The sequence below is a fragment of the Anabrus simplex genome, chromosome 6, assembly GCF_040414725.1.
Source record: "Anabrus simplex isolate iqAnaSimp1 chromosome 6, ASM4041472v1, whole genome shotgun sequence".
NCBI classification, from domain to species: domain Eukaryota; kingdom Metazoa; phylum Arthropoda; class Insecta; order Orthoptera; family Tettigoniidae; genus Anabrus; species Anabrus simplex.
The window spans coordinates 221,519,908-221,547,140 of NC_090270.1; the positions used below are offsets into that span (position 1 = coordinate 221,519,908).

A 27,233-nucleotide genomic window follows, 5' to 3' on the forward strand; every position below is an offset into this window, starting at 1 on the left:
CTCTTCAATGTTGTCAAATCGGTGTCCTTTCATATGCCTTTTCATGCATTGAAATAAGAAAATGTCGCACAGAGCCAGGTCAGGCATGGGGCAGCAGAACAATGCCATTTTTAGCCAAAACCTGTCTAACACAGATGGCTGTGTGTGCAGGTGCGTTGTTGTGATGGACGAACCAGTCTCCTGTCTGCCACAAATTGGGTCTTTTTAGGGTACCCTCTTGTATAAGATTTTCACTGGTGTTTCCCCAGTCTCCTGGAAACTGCAGAACTTCTTGAAACTTCCCAATAAAAGGTTTGCACTTTGTTCACTTAAACTTGCCATCATAAAAAATGAAACAAGAACAAAACAGCACCAGCAAAAACAACCACTGCAGATGAACAGAACAAGCCAGGTCGATAGCACAGGCGGCACTGAACTGGCAATGAGTTGCGCTATACATGCCTAGCGGCAGAAATGCATACTACACGAGCTTCACCCACGGCAATGTTATTCCGGTTATTTTTGGGCACCCCTTTGTATAGGATCTCCCTTTTCTCACTAGTGTTTCCCCAGTCTCCTGGAAACTGCAGAACTTTTTGACTAGTTGTCTAAACTGATTTCTGTCCATAATACAATCTTCCATCTTCATCAAGTTCAACCTCACTTCTTGAAACCACTTCAACTTTCTCTTCCTCTTCCTGAAGAATTCAAACATTCTCTTTGTTAGCCTCTTATTGTTCTTCCTCAACAAATGTCTATAGAACTGCAACCTTCTCTTCAATTCAGTCACTCCTTCTGTTCTTTTTGATACTTTTTTTTGTTAGAATTGAGTCTCCTCCTTCAATTTCTTTTTTACATTTTGGCCTAGAATTTTTCTCAGCATTTTTCTTTCTCTCTTCTTGATATCTTCAAGCTCACCATTTCCAATCATATTCAGTGTTTCTGCTGTATGCAGGCAGGTTTAACAATAGTGTCTAGATGCCTCATATTATCCCCAGAAGATAGAACTTTTTTGTTGTATGTGTTTCTTGTCTGTTAAAATGACATTTCCTTAATGGTATTCCTTTCCAACCCAGTCTCTTGTAAAGTTTTTCCCAAATATTTAAAGCTCTTAACTCTCTTTTGTCTCCTAAGTTTAACAGTTGAGGTGCCTCTTTGATGTTGGTCATGAATGCAGTCTTCTTAAAAGAAATTTGCTAACATCTGGAGTTCTTCAATCCTTTTCTTAGCTGTTGCTACATCACTGGTGAGTATCGCTATATCATCAGTGAATGCCAAACAATCTATACTTATACTCTCCTTACCTATCCCATTCTTAAAAGTCTCATTGTCTGGAATTCCCTCTTCCATTCCCTAATGACTTTTTCCAGAACAGAGTTGAACATAATTGGTGAGAGTTCGTCTCCTTGTCTTACACCACTTTTGATTTCGAAGGGCCCAGAAATCACCCCCCTCTTGAACATCATTTTGGAGTAAATTTTGCTGATTGTCTGCCTAATTAAATTTCTTGTCTTGTTGTCTACTCCAAACTCTTTTATAATTCTCATCAAGGTTTCTCTGTCATTGGAGTTATATATGCCTTTCTCCCACAAAAACTGACACATATTTGTCCTGCCCCAGCATCTTGTATTTTATGATACTCATTAGGTTTAAGATTTGTTCTGTTCAGGATCAGCATTTCCAGAAGCCTGCTTGCTATCCTCTCAATTCTGATCTAGTATACCTTCTATTCTATTTAGTAGTGCTTTAGAGAAAATCTTGTATGGGGTCAAAACAATAGATATTCTTCTGTAATTATTAATGTCCATCTTATCATCTTTTTTATGCAATAGATGTATGAGAGCTGTCTTCCAGTCTTCAGGGATCCTCTCTGTTTCTCATATGTTCCCAAGATTTTATGACTTCAGTAGGCCCCATTTTTGGAAGTTCTTCCATGATGACATCTTTGATGATGATGATGGTGCTTGTTGTTTAAAGGGGTCAACATTTAGGTCATCAGGCCCCCTAGATGATGCCATATGTGCCCGGAGCATTGTCAACCTTCAACCCTTGAATAATCCAGGTCACTGCAACATACCTCCCCCTCCTTTTCGTGATGCTACGCTCAAAACATACGTCACAAGGGATACAAAGAATAAGGACGGACAGTGTAAATCAAAATAATCAAGAGAACAGAAAATACTCAGGAACACTGAAATAACTTACCCAAAGAAACAAGGAAGTCCATCAGCGAAACAAACTAAAACCCACCCACATAAAAAAAAAAAAAAAAGGTAGTGACCTACTTGGAGTGCTGTATTAACTACTTAATAGCACACATATTCCTTAGTATAAATAGTATAATTTAAGAAAGTATGTTCTTAACAAATGTAACTAAGTTTGGGGTAAATAGAGATATTATATTTTAAAAATTTGTAAAACTTAACAGAGAGAATTCAATTTAACCAGCTTAACAATGGCATCCTGAATTGATTTGTTTTAAGAACATAATCACAAAATTTGTGAAGTCAAATTACTATGAAAAACATCAAATTTGGGTTAATGTTGCATGTGAATTCGTCACAGTTCCCAGTGGTGGAATTAACACAATAATGGTAAACTAAAAGGAAACAGAAATACTAAGTAGGGATGCAAGATCTTACCACATAAATGAGACAGATTATGAACATTAAATAAGAATAATACTTTACACCACCTTTCCAATACTTATACTATTATTTTTATTTAATGTTCATAATCTGATGTCCAATACGGTCTACAATGAGATTTATTACTTGTAATGAGACAGATACCAAAGAAAACCAACTAAAGATTTTTATAATTACAAAGAAATCAAGCAAATCAAATTCTCAGAGAACAAAATTAAATCAGAACCAACTGATATCAGGTAATATTATATCACATGGACAGAGAAATTAATAATAATTAATGCAGCAAATCAGGAATCCATCTTTACCATCCCCAGAACAGTAACAAATCACCCCGCCCAAAAAATAAAAGTCACACCCACACATAAGAAAAATGAATGTCAAAGTCAAGGAACCAGAAATAACAATGGAAACATGCACGAATAAAAGAACGTAGATAAGAAGCAACAAAGTAAGACCCAATGAAAGGAAAAAACTATGACAAATCCATACACAATTACAGTCGTAAATAAGAGAAATCTCACTCTTTGCTAAACCGTACAGATTACAGTATGTACTACGATATCATACAGAATGACAAGATTGAATCGATAAAATTAAAAACCCCAAATAGACCAAAGGAAAAATGAATTTAAATAATTAAAACACACTCAAATGTAGTACCATAAGGGCAATTAAGGTTACATAATCCAATGAGAAATAATGTAAAATATTAATAACTAAAGCCAGGGATAAGAAGAGTTGAAATAAAGTTTAAGATCCCTGAAAAATCAAGCAAACCAAGAGACAGAAAATCAAAATGATAATAATAATAATAATAATAATAATAATAATAATAATAATAATAATAATAATAATAATAATAATAATAATAATAATAATAATAATAATAATAATAAAAATAATGACCTTTGATGTTAGGCCCCTTTAAACAATAAGCATCATCATCATCATCATCATCATCATTAATAATAATAAATTTATAAGCTTAGTATGGGGATGTAAATTATTATTAAATTGTCCAAAATATACAAGGCAAGGGACAGTCCAAAATATGAGGAAAATATTTGCAATAAAATCCAAAACAAGGCAGGAAAAAAAGGTATAGACCCAGATATACAAGGCCAAGGAATACCATTACAGATAAATACATTAAGAAATTCTAGATATGAAGGCAGAAAAATATAAGGTAATCATGGATAATCAAGCCAAAACTGAATTAAAATGGGGAAGAAAAATTAGTTCAGTAGAATAATATCAAATGCCAAATCATAATAATGCGATATCACGTTTTAAAAACAAAATGGTGCTAAAGGCATCACTTGGTGAGGTCTCCCAAAATTACATTCCACAAACCTCACACAAATTCAGAAACAAAAAGAAGCACATCAAGTTTAATTTTGATTACAGAAATATAATGCACGGGATTATTTACATATATTCCCTTGGTATTCCTTTGTAACACCACATGTTGTACTACACAAGGCTAATCATAATTTCCCATACTTATGTTAGATTAAGACTACATATTTTAGTTTTAAAATGATACCTTCTATACAGTAAATCTCATCCGACACCAGCTGGACAAAGTGCACTAGTAAGTTTCATTTTAACTGTCGGTCGAAGAGGCATGACTTGACACATCTGCTCTCGTCGAAGGTCTACTGCATCTTGCGTGATCACTAGTCACAAAAACAGTCAGCGGGAGAACAGTTGCATAGAGCACTTTACATGTACTTGGATAGAAGTCGTGCGTGCTATCAGCCACTAGGCAACAGTTAGCAGTTTCATTAGTAGATGACGTAAGAGTCCATACTCGAGTAACATGCTCCACTCAGAAGCTACAGACAATGAGCTTCACAAAATAGTACTCAATCAGAGTAATAGAATGCACTGAGGTAGACTTTATGTGATCAGAAGTTATTTAACGGTTCATAATTCTTTTTTTTTTTCTTTTTTTTTCACAATTAAGATTCAGAGGGGAAGGCAATTAATGTTGAAGTCTATCTTTGTAACGCAATCAATGCTGCTATGTCATAGAAACAACATAAAGCAGAATTTAGTTTCTTTTCTGCCAAAAATTCAAGTTCAAACAAACAAGTCCATAATGTTTGTTATGTTACATCACTTTTCTTCATCAGGTGGTAGTGGGTTAGATGTTGTTGTCTTTGGTAGCTCCATTTCCAAACTTTCCTATAGACCAACACAGTTCAATTGATTCTTGAAGTACCTGACAAGAATTTCAGAATTTTCCATGTTGTTCATTCCTAATTTGCCTGCTTCATCTCTGAAGCAGAGTCCTGATGCCTGATACCCTTTTAATTGTGATTTGTGGGTTTGGTAGAAGTTGTGGTTATTATTCTTCCAGAAGTCATCTTTTGTTTTCATCAGATCTCTTTCATATTGTCTATTGATCCTTCGGAACACCCAAGATGTTAATTTTGTCTGGGTTCTGAAGGATAGTAGATCCTCTTCCCCCTTCTTCTTCTTCCTCCTCCTTCTCCTCCTCCTCTTCTTCTACTTTTATTATTATTTTGTAAATAAACAATATTATTATCCAGTTTGCTGCAGTTTCTTGCCATGCCACATTCTGATTTCATTCTTCTACTCAACACATAAGTTTAAAGATTTCATTACGATGTTTCATTTGAAAATTTTATTTATCTACCTGCAAAATACAAAATTTATTGTTCTGTTTCAGTTCTTTCAGGACAACCCATAAACTCCTTGTTATGAAATAAATAATATAAAGTTTTTATTTTATTATGTAGTGATTATGTTGGTCCAAAATAATTAACTTTATTCAGTAAAACTTATCTTGAATTCATTATTGACTATTGTTTCATATACTGCAGATCTGAAAATATCCCAAGATGTGGCAGGAGCTACTTTCATGGCAATGGCTACTTCAGTACCTGAACTGTCAGTAAATGTGATCAGCACATTTATCACTGAGAATGATCTTGGTATGGGCACTGTTGTGGGCTCTGCAGTGTTTAACACTCTTGGTGTGGCAGCCTGCAGTGGTCTTGCAGCAACTCAGGTTAGTATACAATGAAAACTTTTCAGGAGGAAGATTTTGAAACTGTGTTAACTGAGATGAGTTGATATAAGATTTTATCAATACTCAATATTCACAGGCTGTAATTGAAATAAGCTACTGTATGACATTCTAACAGGTGACAGAAGAGACTATTCTAAGCAACCTTTGTGAGGAAATTTTTAGCTACCACTATCTTTAAATTTAAAATTCAATGATAAATTGTCAATGCTTTTAGGTTTTCAGTAACTCTTCAGGGTGCTGTAGAAAACCAAGTCCACTGTAGCTAGAAAGGGTTGGGGCAAGTCAAGGCCAATGAAGGGAAGTTTTTGCATAATCCAAGCATGACTTTGGCTCTTGGTAGGGCTGAGAAGATGAGAGAGTCAGCTGATAAGAGAATAGCAGTGCTCATCTAGTAAAATCCTATGTAAATGAATTGATGTTGTTGTTGCAACCTCCTATAAAGGATTGGGCTATTTGGACCAGTAGTAGTCTACTGTGTAACCTGCCTGGTAAATGAGGAAGTCATTTCATTGATTGATTGATTGATTGATTGATTGATTGATTGATTGATTGATTGATTGATTGATTGATTGATTGATTGATTGATTTAAAGGACAAAAGAAATTCAATAATCAGTCCTGGTTTGGAAGTATATTTGAAAATGTAAGTTAGTGAGTTAACTGTTATGCACTGCCCTACATCTTGCTTGGTCTCACTAAGGTTTGAATGCAGGGTTCAATGAAAAAGAAAAGGCTCTTCAATGTGCTGAGAGTTAAGGGATGAAATAAAATAAAACAAAGCTCCTCACTGTACTGAGGGTTATAAAATAAAATAAAATAAAATAAAATAAAATAAAATAAAATAAAATAAAATAAAATAAAATAAAATAAAATAAAATAAAATAAAATAAAATAAAATAAAATAAAATAAAATAAAATAAAATAAAATAAAGCTCCTCACTGTGCTGAGGGTTAAGAGATGAGATAAAATAAAATAAAATAAAGCTCCTCACTGTGCTGAGTGTTAAGGGGTGAAATAAAAGAAAATAAAGCTCCTCACTGTGCTGAGTGTTAAGGGGTGAAATAAAAGGAAATAAAGCTCCTCACTGTGCTGAGTGTTAAGGGGTGAAATAAAATAAATAAAGCTCCTCACTGTGCTGAGTGTTAAGGGGTGAAATAAAATAAATAAAGCTCCTCACTATACTAAGTGTTCAGGGGTAAAATAAAATAAAATAAAGCTACTCACTGTGCTGATTGTTAAGGGGAAAAATAAAAGAAAATAAAGCTCCTCACTGTGCTGAGTGATAAGGGGTGAAATAAAAGAAAATAAAGCTCCTCACTGTGCTGAGTGATAAGGGGTAAAATAAAATAAAATAAAGCTCCTCACTGTGCTGAGGGTTAAGAGATGAGATAAAATAAAATAAAATAAAGCTCCTCACTGTGCTGAGTGATAAGGGGTGAAATAAAAGAAAATAAAGCTCCTTACTGTGCTGAGTGATAAGGGGTAAAATAAAATAAAATAAAGCTCCTCACTGTGCTGAGGGTTAAGAGATGAGATAAAATAAAATAAAATAAAATAAAGCTCCTCACTGTGCTGAGTGATAAGGGGTGAAATAAAAGAAAATAAAGCTCCTCACTGTGCTGAGTGATAAGGGGTAAAATAAAATAAAATAAAGCTCCTCACTGTGCTGAGTGATAAGGGGTGAAATAAAAGAAAATAAAGCTCCTCACTGTGCTGAGTGTTAAGGGATGAAATAAAATAAAATAAAATAAAATAAAATAAAATAAAGCTCCTCACTGTGGTGAGGGTTAAGGGATGAAATAAAATAAAATAAAAATAAAAAATATTGCCACTCATGCTGGGGAAGAAGAACAAAGGTGTTGCAATAAATTGCCTAGCATTTGCAGATGACTTTGCCATACTTTCAGAAAGCCTTACAGATGCAGCAATGCAAGTCAATCTCCTTCAAAAGACAGCCAACATGACAGGCTTGAGAATCTCTGCCGAGAAAACAAAATTTTTGACGAATATAAAAAGTGCCCCAAAGTTTTTAGCAACGGATATTGGTCGAATAGAAAAGGTAAAGAAATTCAAATATTTGGGTGAGACAATTCAAGAAAATGGTTTAGAAAAATCTGCTATAGAGGAGAGGATACAAAAGATGGAAAGAGCATACGGTATAACTAAGAATACTTACAACAAAAAGTGCTTATCAAGGAAACTTAAAATAAAGCACTACAACACAGTAGTGAAACCAGAATGCCTTTATGCCAGCGAATGTCTAGCACTGAACTACAAGCTTGATAAATTAGAAATATTAGAAAGAAGAATTATAAGGAAAATATTAGGTCCTCCAAGAATTGCAGAGTTTTGGAAATTAAGAAGTAACAATGAAATTTACCAGAACATAGAAAACATATCAGAAACAATAAGAAAAAGGAGATTGCTATTTCTTGGACACATTTACAGAATGGATGACAATAGACTAACTAAACGAATCTTCAAGTACCTTTGGGAAAAGAAATCAACTACCACCTGGATTCAAGAAGTCAAGAAAGACCTGGAAAGGAACAACATACGAGAAGAAGAATTATTGGAAAGAAAGATTTTTAGGAAGAAAATCTTACAAATGGAAGGATTCCAAGGGAGGAAGGAAAAGAAAACAGGCACAAAGTGGACTGAAGACAGGAAAAAGAAACACAGTGAAACAATGAAAGAATACTGGAAGAAAAGGAAAGAACAACTAAGGAGGAACAATTGAAATTGTAACGTGGTCCTTAGAAGGCCGGAATGCAAGAAGAAGAAGAAAATAAAATAAAATAAAATAAAATAAAATAACATAAAGCTTCTCACTACACTAAGTGTTAAGAGGTGAAATAAAAGAAAATAAAGCTCCTCACTGTGCTGAGAATTAAGGGATGAAATAAAATAAAATAAAATAAAATAAAGCTCCTCACTACACGAAGTGTTAAGAGGTGAAATAAAAGAAAATAAAGCTCCTCACTGTGCTGAGGGTTAAGGGATGAAATAAAATAAAATAAAATAAAATAAAATAAAATAAAATAAAATAAAATAAAATAAAATAAAATAAAATAATAAAATAAAATAAAATAAAATAAAATAAAATAAAATAAAATAAAATAAAATCAAATCAAATCAAATCAAATCAAATCAAATAAAGCTCCTCACTACACTAAGTGTTAAGAGGTGAAATAAAAGAAAATAAAGCTCCTCACTGTGCTGAGTGTTAAGGTGTGAGTAAAAGAAAATAAAGCTCCTCACTGTTCTGAGGTATAAGCAATAAAACAGATCACATTACATCGATCCTGAGACACATTGACTTAAGACATTGAAATCACAGCTGTCTTGACATTCTGTTTAGCAGAGGGAAGTATCCAGTGCTTATTGACTTATCAGAAATATTGATCAACATTTTGTGAATTATTTTCTGCTACAATGATTGAGATAAAAGTAAAATTTTTGAAGATATTTGCTTGGAATACTGTCTTTCACCATCTTTTCAAATGATGTATCGTATTTCAATTACACAGTGTATGATTTTTTTCTCAATGCTTGAAATTTGAAAATGTTCATTCTTGAAAGAAAATATTGAAATACAAATTTCTAAATACAATGCAGCATTTTTGTGTTAACACTTCAATATCTGTATAATAGTAAATTAAATTAAAAAAAATTAAATATCTTGACCATACAACTTTCAGCGATTGTGTAAGTGCAACCTATAATTATGCCATAACGTTAATATATATTAAAAAATCAAAATATAGTTATAACATTACCTCTTTGGTTGTAGATTCAGGACCTTCCTGTTGATTAACAAGTTGTGGAAAACTCATTGTGGTATGTAGTTGTAGTTTGTGATGTATCTTATCACAAACCAAATGTTAAAAAAGTACTCAACACCATGTTAAAAATAAAAATAAATTAATGATAAAACAGTAACTTAATAGTATTATAAGTTTTTGTTAAAAATTACAAGCATTCTTACTCTGTTGAGGTTGAGCCTACTTGTTTTTCTGTCATATATGAGTCCTGTTATGCTAAATTATCTCTCAGAAAATACTGCTACTTGGTGGTATACATAAATATTTCATAGCTAGTTTTCACAGTTTTGGAAACTTAGTATTATTTTTTCAATATAAACACTTGACAGGGGCATAACAGATCTTCTTTCAAGTTTGTGGAACTGATAATGAATACGGGGTGTCATTTTCTTGTTGCTGAACAAGGACCATATACGAGACAGTTTTGTTGGCCTAGAAGAATAGGTCATCCGAAATTTAAAAAAATTAAATATCTTGAACATACAACTTTCAGCGATTGTGTAAGTGCAACCTATAATTATGCCATAACATTAATATATATTAAAAAATCAAAACATAGTTATAACATTACCTTTTTGGTTGTAGATTCAGGACCTTCCTGTTGATTAACAAGTTGTGGAAAACTCATCCTTTTAAGCCAGGGGTCCACAGCTTTGTGGTGGAATATATTTCATTCTCTCTTATGTCTTTGTACTGCATATTAATTGCATCCAGTAATGACTGTCTTATTGACACAATTCCAGATTTAATGTGTTAGGTTTCTGAAGACGAGATATGACACTGTTCACACTAGGGATTGTCTCGAACACTCTCACTGTAGAAGAAATTACAGTGAATGTTAACATGATCAAAAATCCTTAATGTATTGATCAATAAATCAATATGTTCCCATTGTGATGGAAGGTGAGATTGACAGATGCAAATACAATGGCTGTCTTCTGTTTTTGACGTCCTTTTAGCATATGAAGAGTTGAATTCTATCGTGTAGGTTTATCTTGAATCAGGTGGTGTTGTGGTTGAGAAAGATGCTTTTGTGCAGCTTTGAGAATATTTGTGTATTTTTAGGAATCTTTGAAACTTTCTACTAATTTTCTACATGACACAACAAGATTCTCAATATTCTTTGAACTGAAAAGTCGCTTTCAGAACAAGTTGTAGTGTATGAAGTACGCATGGCAAATTGAGAAATTTTCTCAATGTCATAACAATTATTACATTATGGTCATTGTCACGAATCACAGAAACTATTTTGTCTATCAAACCCAAGTTTCTATTGTCTTCTGCAAGAAATATGTTTTTTTTTTCACTTGTGTGTCTCACATTTTCAAATGGGATCACTTCAATGCTTAAGTTTCTAGTCCTGATCTACAAAGTGAATGGTGATACTTAGATATACAGTAGTTGTTGGCTGCTGTTTATGGCCAAAAATCCATCATAATGGCTATACTATCCATATTTAAGAACTCATCTTTTACTCTTGTTTCTACTCCTTGATACAGTTCCCAGAGGTCTGTCTACTGAGTCATACGCCTTTGTAAAGTCGACAAAAATGACAACCGGCCATTTTTGCTTGATATAATACTGACTGAAGATTGAGTTTCTGTTCTGTACAAGAGCATCCTTTTCTAAATCCTGCTTGGTACTCTCCTAATTGTGGGTCTAGTTGAGGTTCGGCTCTATTTAATGAGGCTTTAGAGAAAATTTTGTATGTGACAGGTACCAATGAGATTCCTCGATAATTATTGATGTCAGTCAAGTCTCCTTTCTTGTGTAAGGGATGAATCAATGCAGTGGTCCAGTCACTAGGTAATGTTTCGGTCTCCCAGATATTTTGTAGAATTTCTGTCAACTTGCTTACAGTCTTGTTTCCAGCCTGATTCCAAAGTTCGGCTACTATTGAATCTTCTCCAGATGCTTTGTTGTTTTTCAGAGACTGGATGATTTGTATTACTTCTTCTTTGGATGGTGGTTGCGAGTTTGGTTGCTTGATGTTATCTTGGTAAGTAAAAGAGGTATCAGGTGATTCACAGTTAAGGAGATCCTTGAAGTACTTGGCGAGAATGTGGCAATTGTCAGAGTCATTATAGGCTATCTTCCCATTTGGTCCACAGAAATGGAGACTGGGTGTACTGTAGTGACTAAGGTTCTGTTTAAAGGCTCTGTAAAAGTTTCTGGTGTTGTTCCTCTTGAAGTCATCATCCAACTGTGTCAATTGGTCTTTTGTGAATTGCCGTTTCACTTGTCTGATGATATTGGCAGTTATCTTCCGTTGCTCTAAGAACTTCACTCTGTTGTCTTGTGTCTTCTGTGAGTTCCACTTTAACCAGGCCATCTGCCTCTGCATTACTGCTTCTTTACATCTAGCTGTCCACCACCAGGCGTGTTTCTTCTGTTTTAGTAATGGTGCAGTCTCTATTGCTACTTTAACTAGATTTTCCCTCAATTCATCCCAGTCTCTGCATTCTATTCTTTCCATTTTCTCTGTAAACTATTTGCAAGTTGCAAGTTTTTCTAAATCAAAGTTAGTTTAACTGACTTGGTTCTTTTAGCGTTCCTAGGTAGAAATTTCAGCTTTATTTTGGAGAGGTAGTGGTCGGAGTCCAAATTTGCTCCTCTTAACACTCTTACATTCTGGATCTCTCCATGAGCTTTCCTTGCAATGGCAACATGATCTATCTGAAATTCTCCTAAGAGATTGTTGGGTGACGTCCAGGTCTTCTGTTTCTTTGGTAGTCTCTTAAAGGCCGTTGACTTCATTACCAGGTTGAAGGCTTTGCAGAGTCCCACTAGACGCTCCCCATTTCTATTTGTTCGTAAGTGAGCTGGGTAATCTCCCACAATGTCTCTAAATTTGCGCTCTTTCCCTAACTGTGCGTTGAAGTCTCCGAGCAAAATGATTGTATGATGCTCTGGGACTTTGCTGATGATGCCCTCTAGTTCTTCCCAAAATTTGTTGGTACTTTCAGGGTTACGTTTATTGTCTTCATTGATAGGTGCGCAAACATTTACTGCAGTGTATATCTTGTTTGTGCACCGGAAAGTTAGAAGGGATACTCGACTATTGGGCGAGTTGAAGTCAATTACTGAGTCCAGTATCTTATGGCTTACAATGAACCCAGTCCCCAGGTATGGCATATTCTTCATTCTCCTGCGCCCTACTTTTCCCTTAAAAATACGGTACCCCTGCGAATCAAAGGCATGCTCATCTGTATACCTGGTTTCCTGTATTGCTGTGAGTAGTATCTTGTGGTGAGTCAAAGTGTCAGTTAAATGCTTCAGTTTGCCTAGCTTAAGTGGTGAGTTGATGTTCAATGTGGTGAAATAGTTCTGTTCCTTATATCAGATCTTATTGTTAGTAGTTCCAGGACGCTCCGACTCGTCCTCAAAGCACGTTGGTGTGGCCTCCCCAGAATCCGAAGGCCTACTAACACCGCCTAAGGCGGAGGTGGATTTGATACCACCTGGGGTAGTTACTTCAGTGAGTTTGTCCTCCATGCTTTAGTTGAAAATTGTCTTAGGAGACCAGAGGTTAAACCCCTTGATCGAGTTACTACCGAGGTTGTGAGCTCAGGTAGGTTTATTTAGGGTTTTCTCCCTTAGACTGGTTGCCTTCCCAGGCTTACAATGGAGACCAATCTTCCCCACAGTGGTTCTTCCGCCTTCCTTGCCATTGGATGATGTAAACCATCTTCATCCGCCTCAGAAGCTGTTGACCGTTTTTCTCTTCAATTTATTATTGTATTATCGCAGACCACCAAGATGGCTTCCAGAAGTAGGCAAAGATCTGTTGCCTTAGAAATGCCTCAATGGAAGAGTGGAGTTATATATATCTAGTTGGTAGTATCTATGGAGACCAAGAAAATTTAGCAAGTGGGTGGTTGTTAGGGCAAGGTTAGCAACCAAAATACACTCTTAGTAATTTATCTATGAAGCAATTGTAGCAAAATCCAGCATGGAGGGACTTAGGGCAATAAAATGAAATAAAATTATGCCCTTATGCCCTCAAATCCTCGTCCACGTCGTGGGGGACGGGCAACGGTACGAAGTAGGGGATAGCCTGTAAGGGTGAAGTACAGCGGGGACCTTGTGTGCCCCAGAACCGCTACGGTAGCTGTGAAGGCCTTACAGGAACCCTGAAAAGTAACGGCTAACAGGGCTCTGGTGAAGTCCTTAACGGCAACTGAGGCGGAGAAGGAGACCTTTGGTACGGCAAAGTTGGCGGAGGAGGTAACCCTTCCTCTTGGGGTAAAATAAAGAGGAAAACCACTGCCTTGTGGTGAAGAGGGATCTTCAAAGGCTAAGGGAGACTACCCCAACAGAAAACAGCAGGCTTGGAGGCGTAGGTGGCAGCCCCACCACCAAGCTCGGGTGCTGTGGGCCAATAACTCGCACAACCTTAAATTACCTTATTACAGAAACATCAACAATGAGAAACCGGACGGATCCGAAGATGACGACCTTTGGCTTGAAAAGGCTAACGAAAATTGGGCTATGGAATGTGAGGACTCTGCGGGAAAGTGGAAGGCTACGACAGGCAGTGGCATGTATGAGGAGTTATGGCCTGAACATCCTAGGTTTGAGTGAGGTAAGATGGAGTGAGTTTGGGGAACTGGCAACCCATGATGGAGCTACATTTATATACTCTGGAAGACCCGAGGGCGACGGAGCGAGTTATGGAGGTGTGGGTATATTAATGGATAAGGAGGCCAAGAGGAGCCTTATGGAGTGGTACCCAGTGACGGAAAGGATAATAGTGGCACGTTTTAAGACCAATATTAGAAACATTGTGTTGATAGTATGCTATGCACCTACGGAGTCAGCGGAGGAGGAAGACAAACAGACGTTCTATGGACATCTTAATAGAACGGTTAAGAAACAGAAAAGGAAGGATATCATCCTAGTTGGAGGAGATTTGAATGCAAAAGTGGGACAGGACAACGAAGGACTTGAACATATTATGGGAAGGCATGGTTTAGGGGAACGAAATGAGAATGGACAGCTATTTGTGGACTTCTGTGCAAGCCACGATTTGGTTATTGGTGGTACTATATTTCCACATAAAGATTGCCATAAGGTGACATGGGTATCACCGGATCATAGGACAGAAAACCAGATAGATCATGTGGCTATTGGACGAAGGTGGAGGAGTTCATTGTTGGATGTGAGGAATAAGAGAGGTGCAGACATTGGTAGTGATCACCATCTTGTTGTGGCTACCTTTAGAATGAAGATACAGGCACAAAAGAGAAGGATAGAGCAAATAAGGAAGCGATATGATGTTGGAAAGCTAAGGGATGACAGAAATGTGAAAGAAGCCTTCAGGATAGAACTAAAGAATCGATTCCAAGCACTCACTGAGGTGGAGGATGAAACTATTGAGGAAAAATGGGTGAAGACTAGATCTGTATTTACTGAAGTGAAAATATCCTGGGTTTTAAGGACAGGAGGAAAAAAGACTGGATGACTGACCAGACATGGGAAATTATCAGACAAAGGAAAGAGATAAAGGAAGTAATGAATGCATGTAAGACACGAGCAAGGAAGGCAGAATTGCAATCCAAATATGCTGCGAAGGATAAGGAAGTAAAGAGAAGTGTGAGGAGAGATCAAAGGAAATGGATAGATGACCTATCTCAACAAGCAGAGGAGGCAGCCAGAAAGGGAAATCTTAGAGAACTCTATACCATCACCAGAGTTCTGGCAAGGAAGCAGATGCAGAAAAACCGTCCAGTCAGAAACAAAGATGGTGTCCTCCTAACAAACTCCGAGGATCAACTGAAGCGATGGCAGGAACATTTCTCTGCAGTGTTAAACCACTCCTTGGAGGAGCAAGTAGATGCAGGAGAAGGCGAAGAAGAGGAAGAAACCCAGCCTGACCCAAGGATTAAAGTCTGCATTCCAGCAGTGGAGGAAATCAAGCGGGCATTGAGAGAGTTACATATTGGTAAGGCAGCAGGTGTTGACAATATTCCAGCAGAAGTCATGAAGGTTGATATGGATACCACTGCCAATATGTTGCAGCCGCTATTTGAGAAGATATGGCTTAATGGAGAAATGCCGACAGATTGGAAATGTGGGTTGCTGGTGAAGTTGCCAAAGAAGGGCGATACGTCAAACTGTAACAACTGGAGGGGCATTACGCTTCTTTCAATCCCTGGCAAAGTCTTCACCAGGGTTTTGTTGAACAGAATTAAGCAGTATATCAACTTGAGGCTCCGACGGGAACAGGCAGGCTTTCGATCAAATCGCTCGTGTGTAGACCAAATAAACACCTTGAGGATAATTCTGGAGCAGTGTGCTGAATGGTCATCTCGCCTCTATGCAGTGTTCATCGATTTCAAAAAAGCTTTTGATTCGATCAACAGAGAAGCTATGTGGAAGGAAGTGAAGCGGTATGGTGTGCCATCACAAATTACCAACCTCATTCAGGAAACATACCGTGATTATACATGCAGAGTCATACATGAGGGCCGTGTATCTGAACCTATATCTGTACGTTCAGGAGTACGTCAAGGTTGTATCCTCTCGCCAACCTTGTTCCTGGTGGTGATTGATGCGGTAATGCGAAATGTAACGTGAAATGTGAAACGTGGTATCCAGTGGGGATTGGCAAATAGGTTAGAAGACCTAGACTTCGCTGACGATGTGTGTCTCCTGTCTGAGGCACATGGTGAAATGCAATCAAAGATTGAAGACTTGGTAAAAGAAGAAAAAAAGGTGGGACTAACGATTAACTCAAAGAAGACCAAGGCCCTAAGGATGAACACCAACAAACTAGACCCATTTGTCTTCAGCGATGAACCTATAGAGGATGTGGATAGTTTCACCTACTTGGGCAGTGTAGTTTCCAAAGATGGAGGAGCAGTACAGGATGTTTCTCAACGTATACAAAAAGCGAACGGTGCCTTTGTTCGGCTCTATCCGGTATGGAAGAACAACAAAATATCTATCAGGACCAAACTTCGCATTTTCCGAAGTAATGTCAAGGCTGTTCTACTGTATGGGTCCGAGACCTGGAAGGTGACTAAAGTGATTACCTCCAAGTTGCAGACCTTTGTCAACCGCTGTTTAAGGAAGATTTTAAACATCTACTGGCCGGAAGTAATCTCCAATCATGAACTATGGAGAAGGACGGGTGAAACCGAGATGGCCATACAGATAAAGCGGTGGAAATGGAAATGGATAGGGCATACGTTGAGGAAAGGGAATGAAGCCATCGAGAGAGAGGCACTGGATTGGAACCCGCAGGGTAAAAGGAGGAGAGGAAGGCCCAAACAAACGTGGCGAAGATCTGTACACATGGAGGCAATGGAAGAAGGCAAGACCTGGAGAGAGGTGAAGAGGTTGGCTGACAACAGGATCAGATGGAGATGCTTTGTTGATGCCCTATGTTCCACAAGGAACAACAGGAATTAAGTCAAGTAAGTAAGTCATGCCCTCAAATCAATTAAAACGAGCTCTAGACTCTTAAGATAACACGTTCACACAACCACCAGACCAATTAAATGCTCAAATACTCCCTGATACCCACTAACAGTACACAGAACACGAGAAAAGATCGGAGCTCCACTTCACATTGTTGTTGTTGTTGTTATTATTATTATTATTATTATTATTATTATTATTATTATTATTATTATTATTATTATTATTATTATTATTATTATTATTATTAGGTTTCACCACACCTGGAAAACTTGAGTTGAAAAATGATGATGATGATTATTATCAGGTTTGTCCTTGCAGGTATAGGGTTTGCTCTTCGAGTCCTTAAACATCGTTTATATGGTCATGGTTTTCATTTGGTCCCAAGCCAATCTCCCTCATATCCGCTTTCATTCTATCTTGCCAGAGCTTGTTTGGTCATCTAGGTGGATGGATACCATCGATATCAAAATGGAAGATGAGGTTGGTGACTGAGCAAGTTGCTGCATGTAGACATGGCCTTACTTTCTTCATAATTAGTGCAATGCCCATTTGCTGCCAAACTGGATCATTGCTGATGTGAATTAAAGTGATGCCCATCGGCCAATGGAGAATTCGCATCTCAATGGCGTGAAGTTGGTATTCAGTGCTTTTGTTGGACGATCAGCATTCGGCTCCATATTATGCAACTGGATGTACTATTGTTCGGTATATATTTGACTTTAGGCTTTTGTTGGAAAGTACGCCAGTGATGTCCCTCCAGAGCATCCAAATTGAATTTTTTCTAGCTTGCACTTCATTGCTAATTCCACAGTCACCCTGCAGGCGAGGCCCAAGGTATTTGAAGCTATCTGTCTTTGCTAAGCTCTCACCCCTGACTTGAATGATAATAATAATACTGAGTTCAAAACCTGAGAGACATAATTATGAAAAACATCATGAGATCTCCATTTACTTCCAATTACTTATGACTAGCTCTCCTCATTCGTAGGTCCTGCTATATGTCAATATCTGTATTTTCCTGATCTTAGCAATATTCACTTTGCAAATTTTAATGAAGTCTTTCATTTTCCCAGCTCTTTTATGGCCCTTTTTGTTCTTATTTGATGTAGTTTATCATCCCAGGACTGGAACTCTTCTTCAGTCATGAAGCTGGTCTAAATCCAATGAATGAATAAAATGAACAATCAATCTTTCAAAATAGCAATGCTTCAAAATTAATATGTAATAAATATTCAACTTCAGATATTTCAGAAGTTCATTTTCCACATCTAGAAAAGTGAAGTTTTGGAAACAAATCATGAGTTTGTACAAGTCAACACTCAAATATAGACAATTTATAAAAGATGATTAGTTTCTGATCACCTGATTAAAAATTCAGGAAAAGAAATGGAGATCACCATACAAGAAAAAGGAACCACATGGTAAAAGGTTTTTCAGTAGGAGAAAAAGGAGGAGGAGAAGAATCAATTATGTTCTGTCTTTGGAAATTCCTATAGTGTATTTTGTTCCTAATCTTGTAGACTATTATGCTATTATTAGCTAGCTTTCCTATCTCAGTAATCAGTACTGTGAATTGTGTAACTTCTGAATATTTCTTTACAGGTGATTAAACTCTCCTGGTGGCCCCTTACTCGAGATAGTTCAATCTACATAGTGGTGCTATGTACTCTCATTGTAGTTGTGTGGGATGAAGAAGTGAGGTGGTATGAGGCAACAGTATTGATCTTATTGTACCTTATCTACTTCATTCTCATGTTTGCAAACACTCAGCTGCATAAAGGAGCCAAGAAGGTGGTGAAAACATTTTCTACTTCAAAACAGGGTAAGATCTCTATTTGCACTAAGATGAATAATGCACACACAGTCTTTCATACTGTTTAATTTCAAATGAATACACAGTTAGGGTCTGGAGTGCCAGAATGGAAAGTAACACAGTTGCATGTAGATTTAGTTTTCTTGATGAACTTCTTTCACTCCTTTTGGATTTTAGTGAAACTTCTCACCTGCCTTCTAGCACAGCTTTCCCAGTTTGCTTCATGTCTCTCCCAGTTCTATGACTTGGGGATAATTATCATGTTTTTCTCCTTAAAATGTCCAGCTCAATGGCTGAATGGTCCATATCTTGGTCTTCGGGCCTCAGGTTAGAATCCTGGCTAGAACGTGGGATTTCAATTGTAAGTGGTTAATTTCCTTGCTTCAGGGAAACTCACATACTACACATAACATAATCTTCCACCACAATTATCGCAGGATCTGCCCACCACCACCGCCACCTCTTTATTAATTCTACTGTATATTACAAAGCACAAGGCAAAACAGAAAGGAACGAATAAACAGAACATAGGAGGGCACTTATAGAACAAGTAAGCACAGGAAGAAAAAGTCAGTTATGCAAATTAAGTGATTTCTCAGATTAGATCATGGATACCTGAATTATGGCCTTCCATGACAGTCTATCCAGCCAGTGGATAATATTCTATAACATAAAGTATACTAATTTTATATTACTTTTATTTGCAAACATGTTGTAGGATGCAAAGTAAGACAAGCAATCAATCAATCAATCAATCAATCAATCAATCAATCAATCAATCAATCAATCAATCAATCAATCAATCAATCAATCAATCAATCAACAGCGATCTGCATTTAGAGCAGCCACCCAGGTGGCAGATTCCCTACCTGTTTCTTACCTAGTCTTTTCTTAAATGTTGGGTCGATTCATAAGTTCGTGAGGTATTCTTTTGGGTTGGCAATGCAGCGTGAAGGCATTGCTTTTCGTTATTCCATTGTTTAAACTGAGTGTGGAGTTTGTGTGTTGTGAAACACAGGTTTTCTTGATTGTGATTGCTGAACTTGGCTGGGAACCTCTTCCTCATCCTCTGTATTGGCCTGACCTTCTCCCCTCAGATTTCCATATTTTCTGCTCTCTTTCTAACCACATTCAGGGGAATGTTATACAGTACATCATGTTTTTCTTGTGAGGGTAGTTTTAGATAACTATTTTGTCTCTGAACAGATCTGCAAGATGTGAAGTCAGTTTCTTGCCACCTTGAAGTGCCGTTAGAGGGAACATACCGCCCACATGCCGGCTCAGTGATTAGAGCAAAGCTGTCGGCGACAGAGGTAGAGTCTACTGTGGAGAAACCTAAAAGTAAGTAAATTATACAGTACTAGCTATATTACCTGGCACTGCCTGGGCACTTTATTGATTGTTTACTTTTAGGTACTTTATTACCTGTTAATTATGTACGAAGCGAATTTTTTTAGATTGCATTATTGTGACGTTATCTATCTAGGTATTCTGCCTTATGGCAGGTCTTGTCATGGGATGAACCTCTTCCACTGTTGCCTGTCCTGCGCCAAGTTTTTCATGTCCGAATATTTATTTCCTTGGATATTGTCCAACATTTGATATTGTTTCCTTCCTCTTCCTCGTTTGCCTTTCACCATTCCTTCTATTCCTTCTTTCAGTAAACAGTCCCTCCTCAAACAATGTCCGATCCAGTTCATTTTTCTCCTTCTAATGGTTTGTAACATACTTCGTTCTTCTCCAACTCTTCGTAATACCTCCTCATTCCTTACTCGGTCTTCCCATTTCACTCATTCTATTCTCCTCCATACCCACATCTCTAGTGCCTCCAATTTTCTCTCATCTTTCTTTCTCAATGTCCAAGTCTCTGCTCCATACAGCGCTATGCTCCAAATGTAACACTTAGCAAGTCTTTTCCTCAAATCTTTGTTTAGTGGTCCACAAAATAATTTTGACTTTTTCCTAAAGCCTTCTTTTGCTATGGCAATTCTTTTCTTAATTTCTGTTGTGCAATACATATCATCTCTGATCATACTTCCCAAATACTTGAAGTTACTGACTTGCTCTATTTCTTCTCCTCCTATACTAATATGACAACTTCTACCTTTTCCTCCAATTATCATACTTTTGGTCTTCTTCTTATTAATTCTCATTCCATATTCTTCTAGTTTCATGTTGAGTTTATCTAACATTTGTATCATTTCACGTTCGCTTTCTCCCATCACAACCATATCATCTGCAAATCTTATACATTCTACTCTCCTACCTCCAACACAAACTCCACTATTTCCATTAAAACTTTCATTGATTATTTCTTCGAGATAGATGTTGAACAGTGTCGGTGATAAAGAGCAGCCCTGTCTTACACCTCTTCCTAATACAATTTCTTCACTCAACTCATCTCCTATTCTCACTCTTGCTCTCTGGTTTATATACAAATTCTTTATTAGCCTTCTATCCCTCCAATCAACTCCATGTGACGTTGACTGATACATAACCCCCCCCCCCCCCATCCACAGAGGGGTGCACACACATAAATCCACATAATCTGAGCCATTTTGGACTTTTTTCACCCCTTCTCACACCGCATGCTGATGGGGGCTGAACTTAGACTTAAACAACAAGCAGAGTGTCACTGTTCATCTCAGTGATCACAAAACCTATGGACTCAATAATATTTTATTTTTGTATACCACTCCCTCCTCACCTCCACTCTTATGGGTGGCTTACCCCCCACAGTGCTTTTTTTTCAGATAGTCATATGTGTAGCAGAATCTCTCCTAGATCTTGCCTACATTTATGCATGTGCCTACTTCGAACTCCAGACCTATATTCTACTGTAGAATCCTTGAGCTGATGTTGCCATGGTTATGGCTGGTCATTTCTTCCTCTGATTCCTAGAGCAGGGTAGTGTGATGGCAATATCTCCATGATGGTTGGTTTTAGGCCCTTAAAACATAATTTTTGTGTCCCATAGGGCCTCACCAAGTTTTGTTCTTTGCATCGTGAAGCTTAAAATGAGCTTTGTCTCATCTTTGTGTGAGAAATTCAATATTTTGTCTATATTAGCCTATAATGACTTTTATAGACATATGTTTGATACCTTGGGTTACATTATTCCAGTTTTTGTAGGGAACTCCAATTGTTTTGAAAATAAAATACAGCCTATGTTACTCACTGGTAATGTAGCTTTCTGTAGGTGAAAGAATTTTTAAAATCCATTCAGTACAAATTTTTTTCTCTTTATAATATTAGTTTAGATATTGTTCAGCATCAGTATAAATATATTCTCTTTCTCTATTTATGTATCCATACCTTGGCTTGTAGTAATAACTCTCCATTTCCTTATTCAGCATGAATATTCTTCTTTTATATAATAGTTTTGTGTGGTACACTACAATTTCTTCATTAGGTTACAATTCATTTCTTCTGTATCATATAACTCATTGACACAAACAATTTAATACACAGTGGTTAAATTTTCAGAAGACCACAGGCTGTGCTCCATCTGATTCAGAAGTCATGAGCTACTACTATTGGAAGGCATTAATATTGACAGTGTGGCAATAAGATGGGATTACATAAGCAGCTTGGTTTATAATGCTGACATCAATGTTATGATAGACTCTAAAACATCCTCAGTAAAACATAAATCATTAGAGCCTGGATTTCCATGCAAATGCATGTTGTTAAGTAAGCGAGTTACACTTCTCAAACTTTGCAAATATTCGTTTTATGGCTTAACAATTCCAAATACCTAACCGTTCCTATTTTGTGCATGTTTGCATGTTTTGGCCTTTTTTAGGAGAAAATTTGTGCATAATGCATATTTTGAAGATTTTGGATTTAATAGCAAATATTTGGACATTTAATATTGCATGATATGACTTTTCTTCTTACTTTTGTGTACATATAATGTTAACGTGCATGATAGTGCCTTTTCCGAATGTTAGTTTGCAGAATTTGGGACCATTTTTCCACATTATACAGTATGTCTATTACTGAGAGACGGAGAGAACATATTCCTGGCATCCTATCTGACAATCAAAGTTAGTACATTCGGCAGAGGTCCTATAATCCAATTTACCAAATACTTTCTTATCTGTTGCTTGAGTAAACATCGACGCAAGCCAGAAGGCCCCACATCGATCTCTAATTCTTAGGAATAAGGTGTCCCAGTTTTACAGTTGTACATAGCTATAAATTGAACCGTAAATTGTGCATTACTCATTGACGGCTTATATTTTCATCTGTGTTAGACAAACAAAACAAAACTCGTATCGCACTTCACTGGCGCTGTGTTACTAAGATAGCAGCTTAAAAACTTTGGTTTTGCATTGAACCCTCTTCCATTCTTATCTCGGAATTTCCTACCCAGAACTCTCACTCGTCACACATCTTTGTTACTGCAGCAGGCAATCGTCACCAGTTAAATTGAGGACGTTCAAATGTGTCTGCAGTCATCCCACGGAAAAGTGATCCGTTCAAATGCTAATTTGAAATTTGTCAAGCTTATAAGAGACGTATTGTGGTGAAAATGCAAAAGACGTGCAATTTGACCTTACTTAGTCCCAAATGTCTTAATTTAAGTATGCACCTGTCACTTCTTGTGATGTAGAAAGATCATTTTCGGTGCTTAAGAATGTGCTGACAGATAAACGGATGAGCTTAAATGAAGAAAATTTGGAGAAATTAGTTGTACAATGTTTCAAAAGGAGCTGAATTTTGATAGTGCATATTTTCCAGTTTATTGTGCATTTTATCAATATGATATGATAGTGCATGGAAATCCGGGCTCTACTCACCATTACGGAAAATGTATGAACATCATTTTCATAGAGGAAGGGGATATTTGTAAGCGTCACTGCAAGAACATAATTGGTTTTAAAAAACATTTAAGCCCTTTAGGATTTTTTTTCAATTGTGAAATTACCAGGGTTTCACCCCAGTGTAGCAGGGGGCTCATCAGTTGGATTGCTACACCTTTCCAAGACGCTGGTGGCTAGTGTGCCGTTGAGACACCACTGCAAGCCTCTTATGTAGGACAATGCAGTGATGCTTTTTACTTAGGACTCACAACCTTTTAATAGAAATGAACAACCACTGTCGCATTTTCATGTAAGTTTGCTTCCACCTGTTTACAGCATAATCTCCTTCTTTCTGGCTGATGAAGATCATAATATTGAAATCAGGGATGTAGCTAAGTAAGGGTTACTAGGGGTTAGAATCCCCCCTGTGGAAATTTTACAAAACGAAAATAAGCAGAAACCAATAAACAATAAACTAAATAAACATTCAGAGACAGAATTAGAACCAACAGATCTGTTGAATATATTTTCTAAGAAGCCTCAAAACGTGGATTTTAGTTTGTAAACTGAACTGTAAAAGTGTTGACCTTAATCATATTGTTCTTGTTGTGACTTTTAATTTAAGATTTTGTAGTGTACTGCAGTCTGACTATCAACATAATTCACTTGTATCAGAGTCCTTATAACGACATATATTGCATGTGTACACCACAGATGCACAAGCACCTTCATTGTGTTCCATCATCATTTTGTAGCTATAACCCAATGTAACTAGAATACTAACAGGTAGGCCATTCCGGAGAGCTGCACTGCCATTGGCTGGTGCACGTGACGTCACCCTGAGGATAGCGCTACAGCCAGTTTCAGTGCATTAAAGGGTACAGTTCGCTGGGTATTTTTTGAGTTACATTCCACTTAGCCATGCATCTTTAGAGGACTTATCATTTAAAATGAATACAAAAATATAGCACCTCAAATCTGCAGTGGTAATAATACACATACACTCACAATGGCAATTGCAAAATTGAGATAAATATTATTTTTGAACAAAGTACTCAAACTAATAAGCACATAAATAAGGTAAATACTGAATTCAGCAATTTTTAACTTAACATAACACTTAGTATCCAACTTATTATAATTAATTAACAAATTCACGCCCATATCCGAGTTATTGCCTATAGTGTGTGACCATGCTGTGGACCGTATCCGAGTTAGCCCGGATAAGCGCAACCTTGAACTGGAGCCGTTCCTATGCAGCTGGGATCTATTTTGGTCACAAATATGTGCGAAAGAGATGAAAGTAATCCCCTTATGAACGCTTCTACTCACCAGAAACCACATGGCCACGGCGATTTTCCCTCCCAATGCACTTTCTTTGTTTTGTTTCTGAAGGTAGCCTAGCACTGGCACAACTAACTGCGTAGTTGGTTTGTGATTGCACAAGCATGTGTATAATTGCGTTCTGAAGTGTAACTATGGCGTGTAGGGACAATATAAATGATGCAAGTGATGCAATTTACAAAGCACAGTTTTCCAGCTGCTTGAAAATAATCTTGGCCAGGGGTATACAGTCTATATGGATAATTATTAAAAATAGTATTGGACTCGCGAAACAATTACGGGAACAGAACACTGCTGTATGTGGAACAATACGGTCAAATAGGGGTGTACCAAAAGATCTAAAAGAACACCAGGCAATTCTCAAACGGGGGGGGAATGAACCCGACATACAAGTACAGTAACCTCTCTCCGAAAGCTCAGCTCCATCTACTTCATCAGCTCCAAGTCAACGTCTCGCGATTTTGCCGCCTAAAAGGGCACCGGCAAGGATCCATCATTTAGGTTAGATGGGAAGAGGAAAGAGCATATTGTCTTGAAGTTTCCACCATCAAATATAGTCAAGTTCCCCTGAAGAAGGTGCAAAGTGTGCTTCAAAAATAAAATTATTAATGAAACATGCTATTTTTGTGGAAAGTGGGGTGTTCCCATTCACCCAGGAAAGTGTGACATTACCTACCACACCCTACAGAGATACTAGAGGACTTCATTAAGGTATGTGCAAAATTTAGTTTCCATATCTTGTTTAGTTTAGAACTTATTGTGAAAAGAATTCGTTGTTGTTTGCTCTGCCACTAACAGCTGGAATAGCTGGGCCAGCCCTTTAAATAGACGCTCAGGTGATGGGCGAGATTGTGTTAACACAGCATCAAAAGAAAGAAAAATGTGAGTTATATGACATGTAAGTTATAGGAAATGCAATAATTTAAGAATATTTTGTAATACATCTGGACTTATGTTCTGTTGGAGATTAGATATTAACTCATCTTAAATGATGATAATGCTAACCAGAGAAGATTCTTCTTCACAGCATTCTTTCGTAAAATGTCCCTATATTTCCTGGCAAGTTGGCCATCTGTAAGCTTGCATCCGGAAGATAGTGGATTCGAACCCCAGTGTCGGCAGCCCTGAAGATGGTTTTCCATGATTTCCCATTTTCCCACCAGGCTGCTTCCTTCCTCCTCCTAGTCCTTTCCTGTCTTATCATTGCCATAAGACTTATCTGTATCAGTGCGAGGTAAAACTAATTCTAAAAATAAGTCCATATATCCTTCCTGGTTTGTCTAATCATAGTGAATGTTTATGTTCTCACATGTGTATGTTGGGTATTCAGCCTGGAGGCTGGTTGGATCCTCAACAGGTTCACCATTGGCTGTCATAGATGGCCTAGGTGTCACTGAAGAGGCATACTAGGGAAATGAATAGTGAGGTAGTTTTCCATTGCTTTCCTCACTGAGCCAGAAGTTGCTATTGCACATCAGTCTGCCAAGCCTACTGAAATACATGCACCAACCGACCCTATGAGCAATATCTTCACACCATTCATAGCAGGGACTGGCTGCATAAGGAATGGCATTACTAGCGTCACTCATACCTCAGCCACTTTCATATTGTCAAAGCCAAGTATAAGACTGAGACAGGTCAATGAAAGTAACAATTTCATTCTAGCCCATACCAGAGACAGCAATATTATTTTGCTTTGAATTTCAGATAATTATGTGGACCTAAAATCACATCAGATGAATAGTAACACAAGACCATCTATATTCATTACATGAAAGTTGATAACTGCCACCTTCTGTAAGTACTTAAATGTTCTTGCCTTTAATCTTAATGGGATCGAGAACCTCTGTCAGAATTCCAGGTTTACACTAAGAAATGCTCGGCCAAATTTTGAAAGGTTGAGTGACAAGGTAGAGGATATCTCTGTTCTTGCAAATAAACATAGTCTAAGAAGAAAGAGCTCTTAAGGTAAGGGCATTTGCAATGTCCTGGAGGCCCCACTTCACTCTCTTGTTTTTTGCTCAGAAAGGATTCAATTTGGCCCGGAGAGAAACATTCAGACCAGACATGCTTCAGTTCACTACGTGCTTCTTGTTTTGATTTGTGCAGAGATCGTTTCTTAAAAGGTACAGCATATTTTGTAACTTGGGACTTTTTCAGGACCATAAATTATTTCCTTAATGACAAATGTTCCAATTTCAGTATCCGTATTTCTGTTTTCAGGTAATTGGTTTCTTCTTTGGCATTGTCAGCTACCTCGAGAATTGTGTCTGTACTCGTTGACTCGTGAAGTTCTGCGGAACCTAATATAATAATTTTTGTGAA

At 37.3% G+C, this 27,233-nt stretch overlaps 1 protein-coding gene across 3 annotated transcripts in view; it reads left to right on the top strand.

The window, feature by feature from the left end:
- The window catches only part of LOC136875670 (sodium/potassium/calcium exchanger 4), a 121,623-nt gene that overhangs the window by 71,385 nt on the left and 23,005 nt on the right, over window positions 1-27,233 (top strand). For all 3 annotated transcript variants that reach the window (XM_067149220.2, XM_067149218.2, XM_067149219.2), the window contains 3 exons: window positions 5,483-5,670; window positions 18,546-18,765; window positions 19,963-20,097. In XM_067149220.2, coding sequence (XP_067005321.2) covers window positions 5,483-5,670; window positions 18,546-18,765; window positions 19,963-20,097 — 543 coding nt within the window. The remainder of the gene's footprint in view (window positions 1-5,482; window positions 5,671-18,545; window positions 18,766-19,962; window positions 20,098-27,233) is intronic.